Source organism: Trichechus manatus, unplaced genomic scaffold (genome assembly GCF_000243295.1).
Source record: "Trichechus manatus latirostris isolate Lorelei unplaced genomic scaffold, TriManLat1.0 scaffold00106, whole genome shotgun sequence".
In the NCBI taxonomy this organism is placed as follows: domain Eukaryota; kingdom Metazoa; phylum Chordata; class Mammalia; order Sirenia; family Trichechidae; genus Trichechus; species Trichechus manatus.
The window spans coordinates 9,215,691-9,231,820 of record NW_004444042.1 but is presented as its reverse complement, the minus strand read 5'-3'; the positions used below and the strand labels follow the sequence as shown (position 1 = coordinate 9,231,820).

General features: G+C 50.2%; 1 protein-coding gene across 1 annotated transcript in view; it reads left to right on the top strand.

Moving 5' to 3' along the window:
• Positions 1–4,149, top strand: part of SLC29A3 (solute carrier family 29 member 3) — a 51,947-nt gene extending 47,798 nt beyond the window's left edge. The window contains exon 8 of the mRNA XM_004383272.2: positions 2,570–4,149. Within this exon, the coding sequence (XP_004383329.1) occupies positions 2,570–3,224 (655 nt within the window). The 3' untranslated portion in view covers positions 3,225–4,149. The remainder of the gene's footprint in view (positions 1–2,569) is intronic.
• The last annotated feature ends 11,981 nt before the right edge of the window (positions 4,150–16,130 follow it).

The window sequence follows — 16,130 nt, the reverse complement described above, 5'->3', positions numbered from 1 at the left end:
AGGCAAGGACCTGAAGCTGAATAGAGGGGGAAGTAAGAATGTTCCACTCCCTGGATAGTGATTGTGAAACAAGACAAAGGTCAAGCAGAGATGCCCTGCTCAGCATCACATGGAAATGTACTTCCGGAGAAGAGTCCTTCCCCAACTCGCTTGTTATCTGCAGGCTTTTAGGATGGGAAAGCTGGCAGGAACTTCCAGTTATCCTCCAAAACTTGAAAGCTCACGGCTCCATTTTACAGAGGAGGAAACAGGCCCAGAAAGGGGAGTGCTTAGCCCAAGTTCACACAGGGAGGCAGAACGCAGCATTCACCAAGCCACTGTTCCTCCACTACCACACCAAGCCCTTCTGTTTGAGCTATGTTAGAACAGTTAATTATTAACTGTAATTAACAGTTAATACAGCCTTATGCCTCCTGGTTTTCAGGCACCTGAGGCCAGAGAGGTCAAGTAACTTAGGCAGAGGTCACACAGCAAGGCAAAGTGACCCAAGCTTTGCGCTGGTCAGAGTCACCGAAATTGAAAGGATTGATAATATTCAGTGTTGAGGGTATAGGGGAGAGCACTTTTATAGGTTATTTATTCTTTCAGCAAATATGTTTTGAAAGGCTACTCGGTATCAGGGAGGGGGCTGGGGATTTAGCTGTGAGCAAACAAATGTGGTCATTGTCCCAGGGAGCTGCCTTCTATTGAAAGAGACAGACAATACACCAGGAACAAACAAGCACATGCAATTATTAGAGGCATGGTCAGTTTTTTGAAGGAAATAAACAAATGATTAACAGAGAGTAACCAAACGGGTTATTTTAGGTAGGTCGAATGGGCGGTCAAGAAGCACAGATAAATTGGCACTACATCTGTCAAATTTTTAAATGTGCGAACCTTTTAATCCAGCACTTCCTGTTCTGAAATCTGCCCTACGGAAATGCTAGTATAAGTGTGCCAGGATTTATGGGTAGGGATATTCATCCCGACATGATTTGTGGTAGTAAAAAACAATCTAAATGTCCCTCAGTAGGGGAGCAGTTCAGTTGTATGTCCACACGGTGAAATACTACACACCAGCGCAACAGAGATCTAGAGTCATATGTATATGTACTTGGTGAGACAATGGCCACAGGATACTGTTCTTCAGGCAATTACATGTAGGTATTTGTTTAACAGTTATGCCTGTCTTTAGGCCGTATTTCATTATTCTGCTACACGGAGTTGTACAGTGTGTACAGTTTGACACCATCTTTGTTTAAGAAACGTAACTGCGTGTACATGTGTGTGCCCGTGTGTCATGTCTGCACATGGGTGGAACAGTATGCACCAGATTGTTAATAGTTGGTCCCACACAGGAGCACTATTGGAGGTGGGAGTTGAGCGTTCCCTTTCTACCATGCCATTTCTCTTCTGTATCATTTAGGTTCATTGCATCAAGTGTGTGTTACTTTTATAATTTAAAATAAATGATATTTTTAAATGCTATTTTCTCTCCACCTCCTGCCTCCACAATAAAACAAAAACAGGTGAGCCAAGGCTACAACCCAGGCTCACTGTGCGGTGGTCAGTGCTGGTTTCCTGTGTCCCTGCTCCTGCCATGGCCACCACCACAACACACACTTTTGGCTAGTGCCAGGCAGGCAGCTGGTGCCTTCCTCTGGCCATCAGACGATATGTCAGCTCGGAGTCCCGGGGCTGATGGGCCCTATGGGTCTTTGGCCAAACATGCTGGGCCTAACTAAAGGTTCCGTTTTAAGCACCCACCCTGGCTGTGCTGACTCTGAGGTCCCTTCCCCATAGAGCTATATTAATACAGTCAGCCTTATGCCTCTTGGTTTTCAGACACCTGTGGCCCAGAGAGGTCAAGTGACTTAGGCAAGGTCACGAAGCAAGGCAAAGAGACCCAAGCTTTTGTACCAGTCAGACTAGCAGGAATTGAAAGGATGGACGATATTTGGTGTTGAGGGTATAGGGGAAAGGCACTTTTATAGGTTACTTATTCTCTCAACAAATAGGTTTTGAAGGGAAATCCCAAGTATCATGGATTGAGTTGTGTCCCCCAAAAATATATGTCAATTTGGTTGGGCCATGTTTCCCAGTATTGTGTAGTTGTCCTCCATTTTGCGATGTTAAAGAGGATTAGGGTGGGATTGTAACACCCTTACTAAGGTCACATCCCTGATCCAATGTAAAGGGAGTTTTCCTGGGGTGTGGCCTGCACCATCTTTTATCTTACAAGAGATAAAAGGAAAGGGAATTGAGCAGAGAGGGGGAGGACCTCATACCACCAAGAAAGCAGTGCCAGGAGCAGAGTGCTTCCTTTGGACCCAGGGTCCCTGCCTGGAGAATCTCCTAATCCGGGGGAACATTGATGAGAAGGCCGACAGAGAGAGAAAGCCTTCCCCTGGAGCTGATGCCCTGAATTTGGACTTGTAGCCTACTGGACTGTGAGAGAATACATTTCTCTTTGTTAAAGCCACCCACTTGTGCTATTTCTGTTATGGCAGCACTAGATGACTAAGACACCAAGTGAGCCTGCTTCATGGCTGGCCCTCTGACCATGTGCCTTCTCGCCTCCCTGCAGGTACTACATGAGACCTGCTCGGCCAGCCCATGTATTTTCTGGTGAAGAGGAGCAGCCCCAGGACTCCCCCGATGCATCTTCATTGGCCCCTGGATCCAGTAACCACCCCCTCCCTGCCCTCCGCTCCATCCTGAAGACGACCGCTGGCCTGGGCTTCTGCACTGTCTACATCTTCTTCATCTCCGGCCTCGTCTTCCCTGCCATTTCCTCCAACGTCGAGTCTCTCAACAAGGGATCGGGCTCACTGTGGACCGACAAGTTCTTCGTCCCCCTCACCACCTTCCTCCTGTACAACTTTGCCGACCTGTGTGGCCGGCAGATCACAGCCTGGATCCAGGTGCCGGGGCCCAAAAGTAAGCTGCTCCTGGGGCTTGTGCTACTCCGGACCGGCTTCATCCCCCTCTTTGTGTTCTGCAACTACCAGCCCCGTGTACACCTGAAGATGGTGGTCTTCATGTCCGACATCTACCCGGTCCTCTTCACCTCCCTGCTGGGGCTCAGCAACGGCTACCTCAGCACCCTGGCTCTCATCTACGGGCCAAAGATTGTGTCCAGGGAGCTGGCGGAGGCCACAGGGGTAGTGATGTCCTTTTACCTGTGTTTGGGTTTGCTGCTTGGCTCAGCCTTCTCTGCCCTGCTGGTACACCTCATCTAGGAGGGTGGTGGCCAGGACATCAGGGCCACGTGACCCTTTGGAGCCTCTGTAAGGTGGTGAGGAAGTGCTGGCAGGGCTTGGCTGGCATGGAAGAAGGGGCTGGAGCTTCGCTGGGTGCAGAGGGCAGAGCCTACCCAGGCCTCATTTCTGCCCCCAGGGAATGAATGAACCAAATGAACTGTCTTGTGATATTCCAGGCACTTTAACAGAACTTTCCTGAGACATTTGAATAGGACCAATGAAGATGCAGTTCCACAGTTACAGAGTGGGAGCATCACTTTCGTAGCTAATTCTTAATATTCCACCCTTCTTTTACCTGCTGGTTTCCAGCTCTTCTAAAATGTGTTGCCAGTGTCTGAGCAACCACTGAGTTGTTACAGAGCTAGTGCCAAAACCCAGCCACAGGCTTTTTGCACTCTCCCAGCCTTGCTCCTTCCATCTGACAGAAAGAGGCAAGAGAATTCTCAGTCCCCCTTACCCTGGGGGAGTCTCCTAGAATGGAGGTTCCCATGGATTGCCAGGCCCCAGGCCCAAGACCCAAGCCTGTGTAGATCTCCACATGCTGCCGGTGGGAGACCACCCACTAACCAGACTGGAAAACCCAGAAAGACAGGCCTTCCGGGAATTCTTCATTCCATAAACATGGTCTCAGGAGGGCCTCCCTGCCCCAGGGACAGAGCCTGCAGGTCCTGCAGTCTGTGGCCTGGGTCAGGGCAGGGTCTTTTAATGTTCATGTTTACAACATGTCAAAGCCATTGGTTCAAGGGCATAATAAATACTTGGGTATTTTATAAAAGCCTTGCTGGTGTATTAGGAAACAGAAGCAAACTCAGTCTGGGTCATTTGAGGATATTTTAAGAGAAGGTATAGGGAACACACGGTGCATTATATTCCAGAACTAGTAACAGTGAAGTAGTGAAGGCCTGAAGGGGCAAGGAGAAGGAGTCGTTCTAGAAACTGGAGATGTGACCTCAGCCTGGAGTAGGGGGTATATCCAGCCTGCAGAGAGCCCTTGGGTGGGAGCTGAGGGAATACATTCCCCCCTTCCTCCCTCCCTCATCCTCTGTGTTCCCTGTGGAACACATAGCCAAGGAGCAGGCAGAGTGGGTAGAGAGAGGACCTAAAAGAGCCATGGAAGGTGTCCAGCCCAGGATCCCATCCAGAGTGGGGCCACCGAGCCCCTTCATTGTCCTAAGTCTATTTTTTGTCAAAGCCAATAGTGTTCTGAGACTGTGGTCAGCAGAATTAGCCGTGGTTTTGTCCTGGCTTGCTTTGGGTAGTTGTGTATTTTGATGGTGTTGCTTCAAAGGACACCCCCAGGGTTCTGTTGCCCACCTGGGGAGATGCATTTGCAATGCCTGACATGAATCGTAATTTATATATTATAAGGTTCCTTGAAGGCTCCTCCTGCAAGGCTGTTCCTTGGGGGAGCAGGCTTTCTTGGGAATCAGAGAAAGGAACTCCATCAGACCAGGAGTTCCTTCCTTCTCAAGAACCATGCAGAAAGAAGAGCTTGCCCCTAGAGCACAAGTCAGCCCCCTCTCTAGCGTGCTGGCTTGGTGGGCTCCTGCAGCAGCCGATTGCACCGGGAAGCCGTCAGTAAGTAATCTACCCCACCGCGGCAGCTTATATCCTCGCTGTCTGTCTACTACACACCCCCTCTTTGGCCAGAGAATTGAAGAGGACACCCTTGAGAGGTTTTCTGAAACTTGATACCTTGAAAAAAAAATTCTCCCCTCCCCTCTCAGGAGCCTGAAGTCTCCCCTGGGCTTTCTTCCCTGTGACTTTAATGCTATGGCTGATGTGGGGGATCGTCTGGCTAGCGACTCAACCTCAGGTGTTTTAGAAATGGGCAGTGTTGTTGGTTTTAAAGCAAAACAGCCATCTGAGCGCCCAGATGGGGTAGCCCTGGAGCTAACTCAGAAGGAGGGGGTCTCGCACACACTGTTGAAGAGGGGATAGTGTTCAGAAGTGGGGGAGGAGGCGCCCTGTTAGTGAAATGATTTGAAATGAGCATGGAGTGAAGGGGAAGGGGATGATGACGCAGTGCCGGGGGTGCTGATGAGAGATGGACTAAATCAGCAGTGCCAACTTCACTGTGCGGGGCCTGGCTACTTGGCTGGGGGCGTGTGGTGAGCCAGGCCTTTGCCTACTTTCTGTCATTCACCTTAGTGGGCATTTCACAAAGGATCATTCCCTCCCCGAGGAGGAAGGGAAATGACAATGCCTCGTTCAGGTGTCCTTGCCCCATGGCTGTGACAGCAGCTCCTGGGGCTTGGCTGCTCAGGGTCTTGTCTCCTGTGCTCCCAGCAGGCTTGTGGAAGCAGCCCACATGCTTTGGGGGTGAACAGAACTTGCTGAAGGTGATTTTGAGGACTTACGGTCAGTGACGGGGTTAGGGGGGGTTCCTGAGAAGTTGCCTTTGTCTAATAATAGTTCTTTGATTTAATCCCAAGTGGCAGTGTCCTTTAGTGCATATTCTAGTATATTTCCAGATCATGCACATTTTCCTGATTTTATTCAATAAAGAAAGCCAGAGGCATCCAAATCAGGTGGCTCTTCAACTAGGGGGAGACAGGTACTTGGAAAATGTTTGTTCCTACGTGCATGGGGACATGAGGGGACATGAGGGGGTGTGAGCAGGGCAGGTATTACTAGCAAAGACTTCATTCTGCTGCCTTCTACCCAGGTCACTATGTAGGAGACGTGATGTGGGAGGAGGTCCCTGCAGGACCATGGCTTCTGGGAAGATTTAATGCTTTTATGGAGAACTCCAAGAAGGGAGGGAGGCAGACATAACTTGAGATGTTTATTCCAATTGAGTTTAAACATAAAGACCAGTGCTTACTTCAGCACTGTGGGCTCTCTGAGTGAAAGCATCTGATGTCTGTTGGACCATCATCATTTCCTTGGTAGCAGCACTGTCGGTACCAGTTTTGCCCAAGGTCTGAGTCACTGCTGCCCCTCACCCACTGGTTGAGTGCATGCTGGTTCCCAGTCCAGCCCTGACCCAGGTAGGATTCCAGAAGGAGTTTCAGCACCACCACCCCCAGGGTTGGGATTAGTCACGTGGCCACAGACCCAGGATCCAGGGCAGCCTTCCCACCATGCCGCCTCGATCCCTGGACCAATACTGCCCTGTGCCAGCTTTACGTGCATTATGCCCCCATCTGTAGATGAACATATGAACATGGTGAGGTTGAGTAACTTACCCAAGGCCACTCAGGAATCAAACCTAGGTCTGCCTAAACTCAGGAGTCTGTGCCCACCCTGCCCTCTTGGTTGAGCCCTGACTCTCTCCTTGGTTCTTAGCACCTGTCACCCCTATTCCCCGCTCTGTGGTCTGGATAGAGTCTTGTGCCAAATAGGTGATGGATTGCGCAGAATTCTGGCACTGACCTTGGCCTATGTTGACCTGGTCAGGGTAGCTGCCTGCTGGACTGGGCCCCCATGGATCCTGAACCTGGGCCCACCTTCTTGGGCACGGGATCTTGGGCTGTTGCCAGGCCTTACCATTTGTCCCGTCTAGTCCAGTCCCCCAGCACCCCCTAGTCCCGCCATCCTCTTCCTCCCCCATGCCAGCCCCTGTTGCTCAGGTGCCCCTGTGTGTGGACCTGTGTTGGGACAGCAGGTATGTAGGGCATAGAACACAGATCAGGGGGTCAGGAAGTCTTGCTCCCAGCCCCATCAGGCACTGGCTGTGTGAGTCACTTAATTTTCCTCATCTCTAAAATAGGGCTAATGATAAGTACCAGAGTTGTGACTGTTTGCTGTGCCACTGAGCCAGCCCCTCACACCCAGTCACACCCATGCACCAGCCCACAGAGGCACAGACTGCATGAAGGTTCAGGCCTGTGGAGCAGGATGACTCAAGGACGCATGCACACCCTCGGCTCCCACCCATGGTTCAGCCACTTGGGAGAGGTGAAGGCAGCCTCAGCCTGAAACGACCACCTCAGCAGTGGCTGCTGGGGTCTAGACCCTAAAGGAGAGTGACAAAGATGGCCATACTCCACCCCCACGACAGATTCCAGCCAGCTGACCCACTGACCCTGCCCGGGGGCCCAACTGCACCCCACTGACAACAGTCCCTGCCCTGGCCTGGAGTTTACAGAAAGCTCTGGGTCATAGCTTGGGCTAGAAGAATAGAGACACAGGCTGTAGTCATCCAGACTGGGGTTTGAATTCAGATTCTGCCACCTTCTAGCTGTGTCACTTTGGCCAAGTCTTGCTGGGATCCTCTTCTCAACTCTAAAATGGAATACCTCCCAGGGCAGTTGTAAGGATTAAAGAGGCCCCAATATTAAATGTCAAAGTATCTAGCATATAGTAGGTTCTCAAAAAACTTCAGCGTTTCTTGCACTTTTTGCTGCCGCCTGGACAGTATGCTGTGACGACAAATGCCTTCCTGTGGCAGGTTGTGCCCTGTACCCCCTGGCCCCCAGACTCCACGCTGTCTGTGCCATCTTCTCCAGTTCTGACCCCTATTGTTTGATGCTCCAGCCCCCGCCCGGGTCTGCCTGCCAGTCAGTGGCAGGGGCTGCTGCGCAGAAAGTTGGAAACCCAAGATACCAGACTAAGTGCACTCTGACCTTTGGCCAAGCCACTTTTATTTCCTGTAAGCTTCAGCTAGAAAAATGAGCACTCAACATCAATCCTGCCTCCATCATGAACACGTGCCCATGCACATGGATGCCCTTTGGAAAAAAAAGTCATGTCGCAAAATGGTTCCGAGAGCCTGGGCTGGAGCCACACTGGCTAGGTTTGAATCCTGGCTCACCACTTCCTAGTGCATGATCACAGGCAAGGTTAACCTCTGCCTCTGTGTTCTCGTTAGGGGTGGTAATAGTGCTGGCCTCGTATGTGGTTATTGTGTGCAATAAATGATACACTGGCAATGCATAGATAGCTTTTAGAATTGAGCCTGGTACAGAATAAATGCTTATTACCAGCTTCTGGGAGGCTGTGTGCTTCAGACCTTTCTTGCCTACCCAACTCTCCACTGTCAGTACATTGCCCTCATTTCCCTTCCTTCCTAGGGTCTGGGCTTGCCCTGAACCCAGTCCACACGCTCAGAGCCTGGCCCTGGGCTGCTCCCTGCTCACCCCGCTGCCTACTCCTCAAAGCCACATCTCCCCTAAGTGCTGCTGGCAGTCGGGGCCAACAGAGGCTGCTTGGAGATGGAGCTTCCCCAGGAAGGTGGCTTGATCTTGCTCTCACTCTGCAATTTAAAAAAGAGGAAGAAAGGAAAGAAGGAGAGGGAAGGCGGGAGAAGAGAAAAGAGTGAAAAAGAAGAGAGATGGGGGTGGGGTGGGAGTCAGAATATGGGGCCTGTCTTCTGCTCCCCCCACCCCATGCTCTAGGATGCAGGTGGATTTGGTGAAATGGGATTGAAAGGATAAATTTTAAGTCTCTTAAGTGAAGAATTGTGTAACAATTCCAGCTGTGGCCACTGGGTCTGTCTTCAACATTCAGATGTTTTCCTTCTCTCCTCACCTACCTGCCTCCCTTGCCTACTTGCCTTTGATGGAGGCAGCTGGAAAGGCATTTCTTGCAGATGTGCTTCAGTTTCCTTGCCTGTATAATGGGCAGCTTAACATAGTGCCTACCTCGTGGGGTTGTTGTGAAGACTGAACGCATTAATCCATGTAAAGCTACATGTCAGTGCCTGGTATGTAATAAGCTCTTCATACCTGTTCAGTTATTTCTCTTCCCCATCACCCTTTGAGGTTGGCAGGTCAGGGGTTATCCTCATCATTTTTTAGATGAGGCAGAATGGTAGCAAACATAATTCAGTTACTGAGCCTCAGGCTACAAACAGCAGATCCCCTGACTCTCTGGTGAAATAATTGCAGATGGGAAGCCTGCACGCTGCTCTCAGAGGTTTCTCCTGCTGGTGGGAGGATCCTCTTTAGAGAAACTGGAGAATAACCAGATCTGCCAACAGTTTCAGTCCTGAGGATCAGTCACAGGACACAGGATGCAGGAGGCGGCTTGAGACATGAGTCAGAGAGCCACCCAGCTGAAGGGCCTGATGTGGGCCTGCTAGCACCTCCACGAGGGCCTTCCTGAGGTCACCCTGTCTAATCTGGTTTCTGGAGCACAGTCAGCATAAGAGCTGCTGCTTACTGAGCACCATGGGATAGGCACGTGCCAAGCACGTGGTGCATAATCTTACATAATCCATTCAATCACACTATAAGAAGCAGTATTATCCCCATTTTATAGGTGCCAAAACTAAGACACACAGCTGCTAAGTGGCAGAGCTGAGATTCCAGCCCAGGTCTGGCTGACACCAGGACTCCAGCTCTACAGCAGCGGTCCTCACCAGAATCGCCTGACGTGCTTGGTAAATGCAGATTGCTGGGCCCACCCCCCAGGGTTTGACTCCCTAGTTCTGGGGTGGCACACGAGAATCTGCACTTCTAAGAAGTCCCAGGTAGCACTGATGCTGCTGGTCAGGGAACCCCATCTCAAGAACCATTGTGCTGGACCACCAAAGACTAATGAGGGGTTGTCAGGAGCCCACCTGGTGGGAGAGAGAGGGCCTCATCTGCTCCTATTCCAGTCGAGGGCCCAGGACAGAAAGTCATTCAAGAACCTAATGCGTGGTGGACACTCACTCAACCTTCCTTACAAATGAGCGCAGGCTCAAGGCAGAGCCTTTGCAGTTTAAATGCCAAGACTCATCTTCACCAACCCCCAAGGTTGGCACCCAGTGGCTTCACTCCTCATTGCATCTTTCCCACCTGCTCCCTTCAGCCAGAGCCCAACACCATAAAGTTACAGGAGGGAGGAGGGAGAGGGGAAGGAGTGAAAAAGGGTGGGGGCTGCCTCAGCCCATGGCTTGGAGATGACTAGTTGGAAGGAGTCAAGGTCTCACCCCCTCCCAGGTGTTCCTCTAGCTGGGAAGCAGCAGGGTGGGGGTGGGGGGGCCACCTCCTGCCAGGGGCGGGGTCACACCTTGTACCTGTTCTCTGGAGCTCATTAGCTGCTGAGGTGGTGTTAACTGTTTTTCATTTTGCTGAGTCTTTGCTGAGACTCAAAGAGGGAAATGAGCCATTACCAAACAGCAAACCTTTTTGAAACAGAAACCGAATCGACTGCATTTTTCTAATAACATTTTGTAAGCTAAGAATGCAGAAGTTTGGCCTTGCTTTATCAAAGTTGTCTTTGAGAAGAGAGTTGTCTCAGGCTTGCCTTCTGTCTGCAAAGTTCTGGGAGAAAGGAACAGGAGAGGTTAGATGCCAAAATGTGCCAGGCTTGTGGTATTTAGTGGCTGGCCCCTGGCTCATTGTGAGGATGCTGGGGAATCTTCCTTTTCTTGCTTTTTTGCTGCTAAGACCTAGCTCCATCCTCCCAAGGGCAGACTACTCAAGACACTCTTAGGCTCCAGTAGTGGCTGTTTGCACATGGTACAGACAGTTTAAACACATGGGTTGCGGTGTCCACACACGTGCACAGCCTCTAGGTGTGGGACTGCACCATCACATTCCAGAGCAGAACTCTGAGGAGTCAGAGAATTCTAGATTCAAACCTGGCCTTCCAGGTTGTTATAAAGCTGTATGTGTAGAAGGAAGAACGTATTTTAACAGTTTGTTACTTGATTTGTAACTTTTACATACTGAGACACATGGTATATGGGCCTCTATTTGTACTCTTGCCCTGGGCCCCACCAAAGTTAGAAGCAGGGTTCTTTTATTATTAGAAGTTTGAACTTCCGCTTTCCCCTATTTGAGCCGGACAGACCTCTTATTTTCCTCTTTATCTGTGCCTCTCCTCCTATTTCCCTCCTCAGTCTTCCTAAATACTCAAAGCTTATGCCTTATTAGGGAATGTGGCCAGGGTTAGCAGAGATTAGTGGAGATTCCAAGGGCCCCCTTTCTCTTCTCCCTTAAACCATTTCTCATCCCCTAGGGACACACAGGGAAGACCACAGCAGGGACCAAGGGTCCTCCCTGGGCAATGGCCCTCCTCCTCTTTGTCTCCTAAGCAGTCTCCAGGCAGTGGGTGTTCATGCTACTTCAGGTTAAGAAGACAGAACTCCATTCTGCTGCTGCTGGGGTAACCCCAAGCCATGGGGACCAGATGATACTTAGAAAAGCCATGGGCTCCATCCCGGTTAGGGAGGCCAGACTGCAGAAGCCTGGATTTCTGTGTGGGGAGCAACTATAGGAGAATGGTGCTGCCTGCTTCTCCCCCATCTCCATCCTGGAAGGGCACAGGGCCTCAGCTGGTACAGGGGCAAACTTGGTTGGTGAAAGGTAACAGCCAGTCACTTCACCAAGATCATCCCTTGAGCTGGGGCCCTTTCTGAGGTAGAACCTGGCTCTCCAAACTGGCCTGCTGCTGATGGCAAGATGTTCACGTTTTGCTCCATATAAAACCCTTTCCCAATGTCTCCTTCCCACTCAGACAACATTTGGCAGTGCAGGCTCTGATCCAGAAGTGGGGGTGCCTGCCTCTGTGAGTTAAGCACGCCCTGCCCTGGTGGCGCAGTGGTTAAGAGCTTGGCTGCTAACCAAAAAGTCAGCAGTTCAAATCCACCAGCCACTCCTTCGAAACTTATGGGGCAGTTCTGCCCTGTCCTATAGGGTCACTATGAGTCAGAATCGACTCGACATCAACGGGTTTGGTTTTGGTTTGGTCCCAGAAGGTAAGACAGGAATAGTTGCTCCCCCTAACCCCCTGAATTGCCTCCTGGAGTCCTGGGGAGATGCAGCAGCTATGAACAGCTTTTGGTACACATCCCATTCTGCTGAATGGCTGCTCATCTCACATATGCCTGAGATGGCTGTAATGTAGAGGAAGGGAGTGGGGGGAAAGGTGAGAGGCTTGCAGGGGACCCACTAAGAGGTATCTGCGTCCCCCCACTTACCCTAAAAACCAACCAAAACTCGATGCCATCGAGTTGATTCTGACTCATAGCGACCATAAAGGACAGAGTAGAACTGCCCCATAGGGTTTCCAAGGAGTGCCTGGTGGATTCAAACTGCTGACCTTTGGGTTAGCAGCCATAGCTCTTAACCACTATGCCACCAGGGTTACCCTAGAGATCCTAAAAGAATCTGAGCAAATGCTAGATATGAGATATGAGCACTGAATCAGGCTTTAAATGTAGAAAAGCACTACTGGTACTGAGCTGGGTGACCTTAGGTGCTACTGGGCAGGGCATTAGACAACACAAAATTTCAGCATATGGAAGTTCTTCCCTTTTCAATTTTTTTCAATCCTTATTACCCACAGGAGAAGCTTTTAGTTTAGTGCTTGAACATCATCAACACCCCACTAAAACTTGCTACTCTCCCTTTTTAACAAAAAGAGAATCAGGCCTCAGTTCAAGGTCTTGCTCAGTAGGATTGAGAATATTTTGTTTTTATTTGTATTTCTTTTTATGGTTTCTTACCTTCTCCTTAGTACAAATGATACCGGTTTCCCATGAAGGTAATGATATAAAGTTTGCTTAAAGAAGAAAATTAAAAATATACAGGTGGTACTTGGGTAGGGCAAATATCATTCAAGTTTATCATTGTATAGGCAGGGAAATTGAGACCCAGGTAGGAGGCCCCACACCCCAGAATGGGCAAATATCTGGGATGTTTAGGAAGAGCAGAGATAGCCCTCTGCCCTGAAAACCAGTCTTCTGCTTGAAGGCAAAGTGGTAAGGCCCTTTTAAACTTCAGGCTCCCCATTATGTCCCTTTGGGATTAGTGTTTCATTATTTTCATTTTGGCTAAGAAAAATTAGAACTTGTCCCCTTTAAACTCAGGGCAGAAACCTGGCCATTTTTCAGAGGCAACGGGCTCCAGACTTGGCCATGGAGTTAGCCATAACTGGTTGAGGGGAGAGAAGTGCAAGCAGGAAGCAGAAGGCAATGCCACAGCACGATGAACATTTTTAAGGACTTGAAACCTTGGGGAGCAGCAGAGATGTCTTCCAGATTGCCCCTGTCCTAGTGCAGAGAGCACTGTGTCCTTAACAAGACCACTCTCTGATGCTGATATGACTATTTGTCGCCATACGCCCACTAACCTTGAGCACTAAGTAGGTGTCAGGCACCTGGCTAAGCCCTTGACATCCTCTCTCATCAACCCTCACAAGAAGCCTGTAAGTTAAAATCACTGGCCTATCTGGGGTGGAAATGTGTCTCTGTCCCCTCTCCAGCTATGTGAAGTTACTAAACCAAAATCAAACCTGTTACTGTCGAGTCGATTCCGACTCATAGCAACGCAGTAGGACAGAGCAGAACTGCCCCATTGGGTTTCCAAGGAGCGGCTGGTGGATTCAAACTGCTGACCTTTCCGTTAGCAGCCAAGCTCTTAACCACTGCGCCACCAGGACAAATTAAATTGCCTCCCTGAGCTTCAGTTTCCTCATCTCTAAAACAAGGAAAACATTATACCTCTTAAAACTAAGGTTTCAGTAGCAGAACGCTTATGAAGGGTAAGAAGTAAGTAATGAACAGTAATGTTACTTATTGTTCACTATTGGTGTGATCAATACCAGGAAGGCAAAGGAGCTTCTGGAGGTCACGCTGCCCAGGGTCACCGGGCTGAACCGAGTTGGCTTGACTGGTGGGACCAGACGATGGGGGTCGGGCATGCCTCATCCACCTCAGAGCCCAGAGCTGAGATGGAGGCAGGAGCTGCGGTTGAGGAGCCCCGGGGGTCCTGCGGATGCTCTAAGCTGCCACTCCACTGTCGTCGGAGACTCAGCTCCATCGTCCTGGGACTGGCCAGATTCACACGGCAGTGACACGGCTTCAGGCCCCGCCATCCCCGCGACCAGGCGGGATGAGGATTCTCAGCCCAGTGACATGCGGCAACGCCGGGGAGGCCGCATTCAGTTACGCCGGGAACGGCTCCCGACGCCGCGGCCTCGGCGTCTCCGACAGCCTCTGGCCGAGCATCCGCCACAGGGCACGAACCAGACGGCTAAGTCCCGCTTCCGGGCGGCCCGGGGCGCTCTGAGGCAACTGCCACCGCCGCGCGGCATGCCGGAAGCTGGGCCGCACAGCCAACCCAGCACAGGGGCGGGCAGTGGTTACCTGGCAACGGGGCGGGCGCCCAGGTAAGAAGGCGGGGCCAGGAAGGAAGGGCGAGCAGGTGTGGAAGCAGAAGGCGGCAGCCAGCCGATCCCTGAGGCGTCTCATTTTTCCTGTTCCCGGTTCCCTTACTCTTACCTGGACTTGGAGGAAAGGGAAGGTCATCAGGGCAGTGATAAAAAACAAGAACAAATCATTGGAACTAATAATGATGTTGTTGTGTGCCTGTTGAGTGGATTCCGACTCTTAGCGACGTTATAGGACAGAGTAGAACTTCCCCATAGGGTTCCCTAGGGTTCTCTTACCACAGAGGAAAGATCGCCACGTCTTTTCTCCTGCAGAGCCACTGGATGAGTTCGAACCACCAACATTCAGTTAGCAGGTTGCGGCACCAGGGCTCCTCCCATAACAGTTACAGTCAGGAAAACCCTATGGAGCCGTTCTACTCTGTAATCATTGGGGTCACTATGAGTCACAACTCAGACTGGACTCCACGGCAACAGGTTTGCTTTTTTTTAGTTTTAATATGGGCCTGGCTCTTTACAGGAATTATCTCATTTGATCCTTATTGTTCCTGCAAGGAAAGTATGATTGTTGTCTCCAGTTTGTAAAAGAGTAAACCAAAGTTTAGACAAATTAAGCATCTTCCCGAACTAACTCAGCTAGGGAGTAGCAGAGCTGGAATCTGAACCCAGGTGGTCTGTGTTCTTAACGAACCAAGCAGTGAGCACTGCTTTCAGTTCAGCAAACATGTAAGTCTGCGCTTTTACTAGGCCCTGCTCTTACTAGGTCCCTCCAGGTTTTATGGGGCCTGAAGCTTATACAGTTTGGGGTGCCCTGTTGAAGAAAAAGAATAAAAAGTTGCATAAAATTAGGTACCCAAAATAATATTTATTTAGAATGTAAAAAAAAAAAAAAAAAAAATCACCATAAAATACTTCTGCAAACTTTACAAAAATGTGTGGCCATGTGAACACATTGCTAGGGGCCCTACAAAGAGGTCTTCTTGACCCTGAATTTGCCATTGAAGACGTCAAACTACTGTGCAGGCTTCTCTACTGCTCCCCTCCCAATCCTGCATCTCAAGGCTCTAGCAATGTGTTGAGAAGGGCTTTTCTGGCTATGGCAGCAAGCTTGGCCTACCAGGTGAGTAAGCTGGAATGCCAGAGAGTAACAACCTTGGAGGCAGCCCTCAAACACCTTGGGCAGGAGGGGTGGTCATGCTGAGGCAGGTTCTACACTAGTGGCTCTGAGGGTGTAGTGCCCATACCAGCAGCAGCTACATCTCTGGGAACTTGTTAGAAATGCAAATTCTCACAGCCCATCATAAATTTATTGAATCAGAAACTCTGGGGGGTAAAGCCTAGCTTTGGGGAGCTGGTCTTGGGTTCCCCCAGGACCCTGGTCTGCCAGGAGGCTGCTGGCAACGCTCAAAGTTAGGACCCTCTCTCCAGGACACTGCCGGCCTGCCCTTTGGTGGGAAGAGACAGGGTTACTTTGGCAATCACTAGGCTTAAGGATGCCCCAGTGCCTCATTCTGCCAAAAACTGGAGCCCAAAGTGGCTAACCCCTCCTAATCCCTTGACCCTCCTCAGTCAAAATCAGGGCCCTCTACGATAATGATAATCTCTCATCACACCATTTACTCTTCCTTCGTGGCACTTCTCATGAATTGTAATCATCTGCCTGTGTGCTTTAAAACTTTTTATTATGGAAAATTTCAAACATTTACAAAAGAAAACAGAAGCGTATAATGGGCCCCCACATACCCATCACCCAACTTCAACAATGATCAGCTTCAGACTCATCTTGTTTCATCTCTACCCCCACTCACTCCCTCTCTCCCTATATTAATTTGAGTC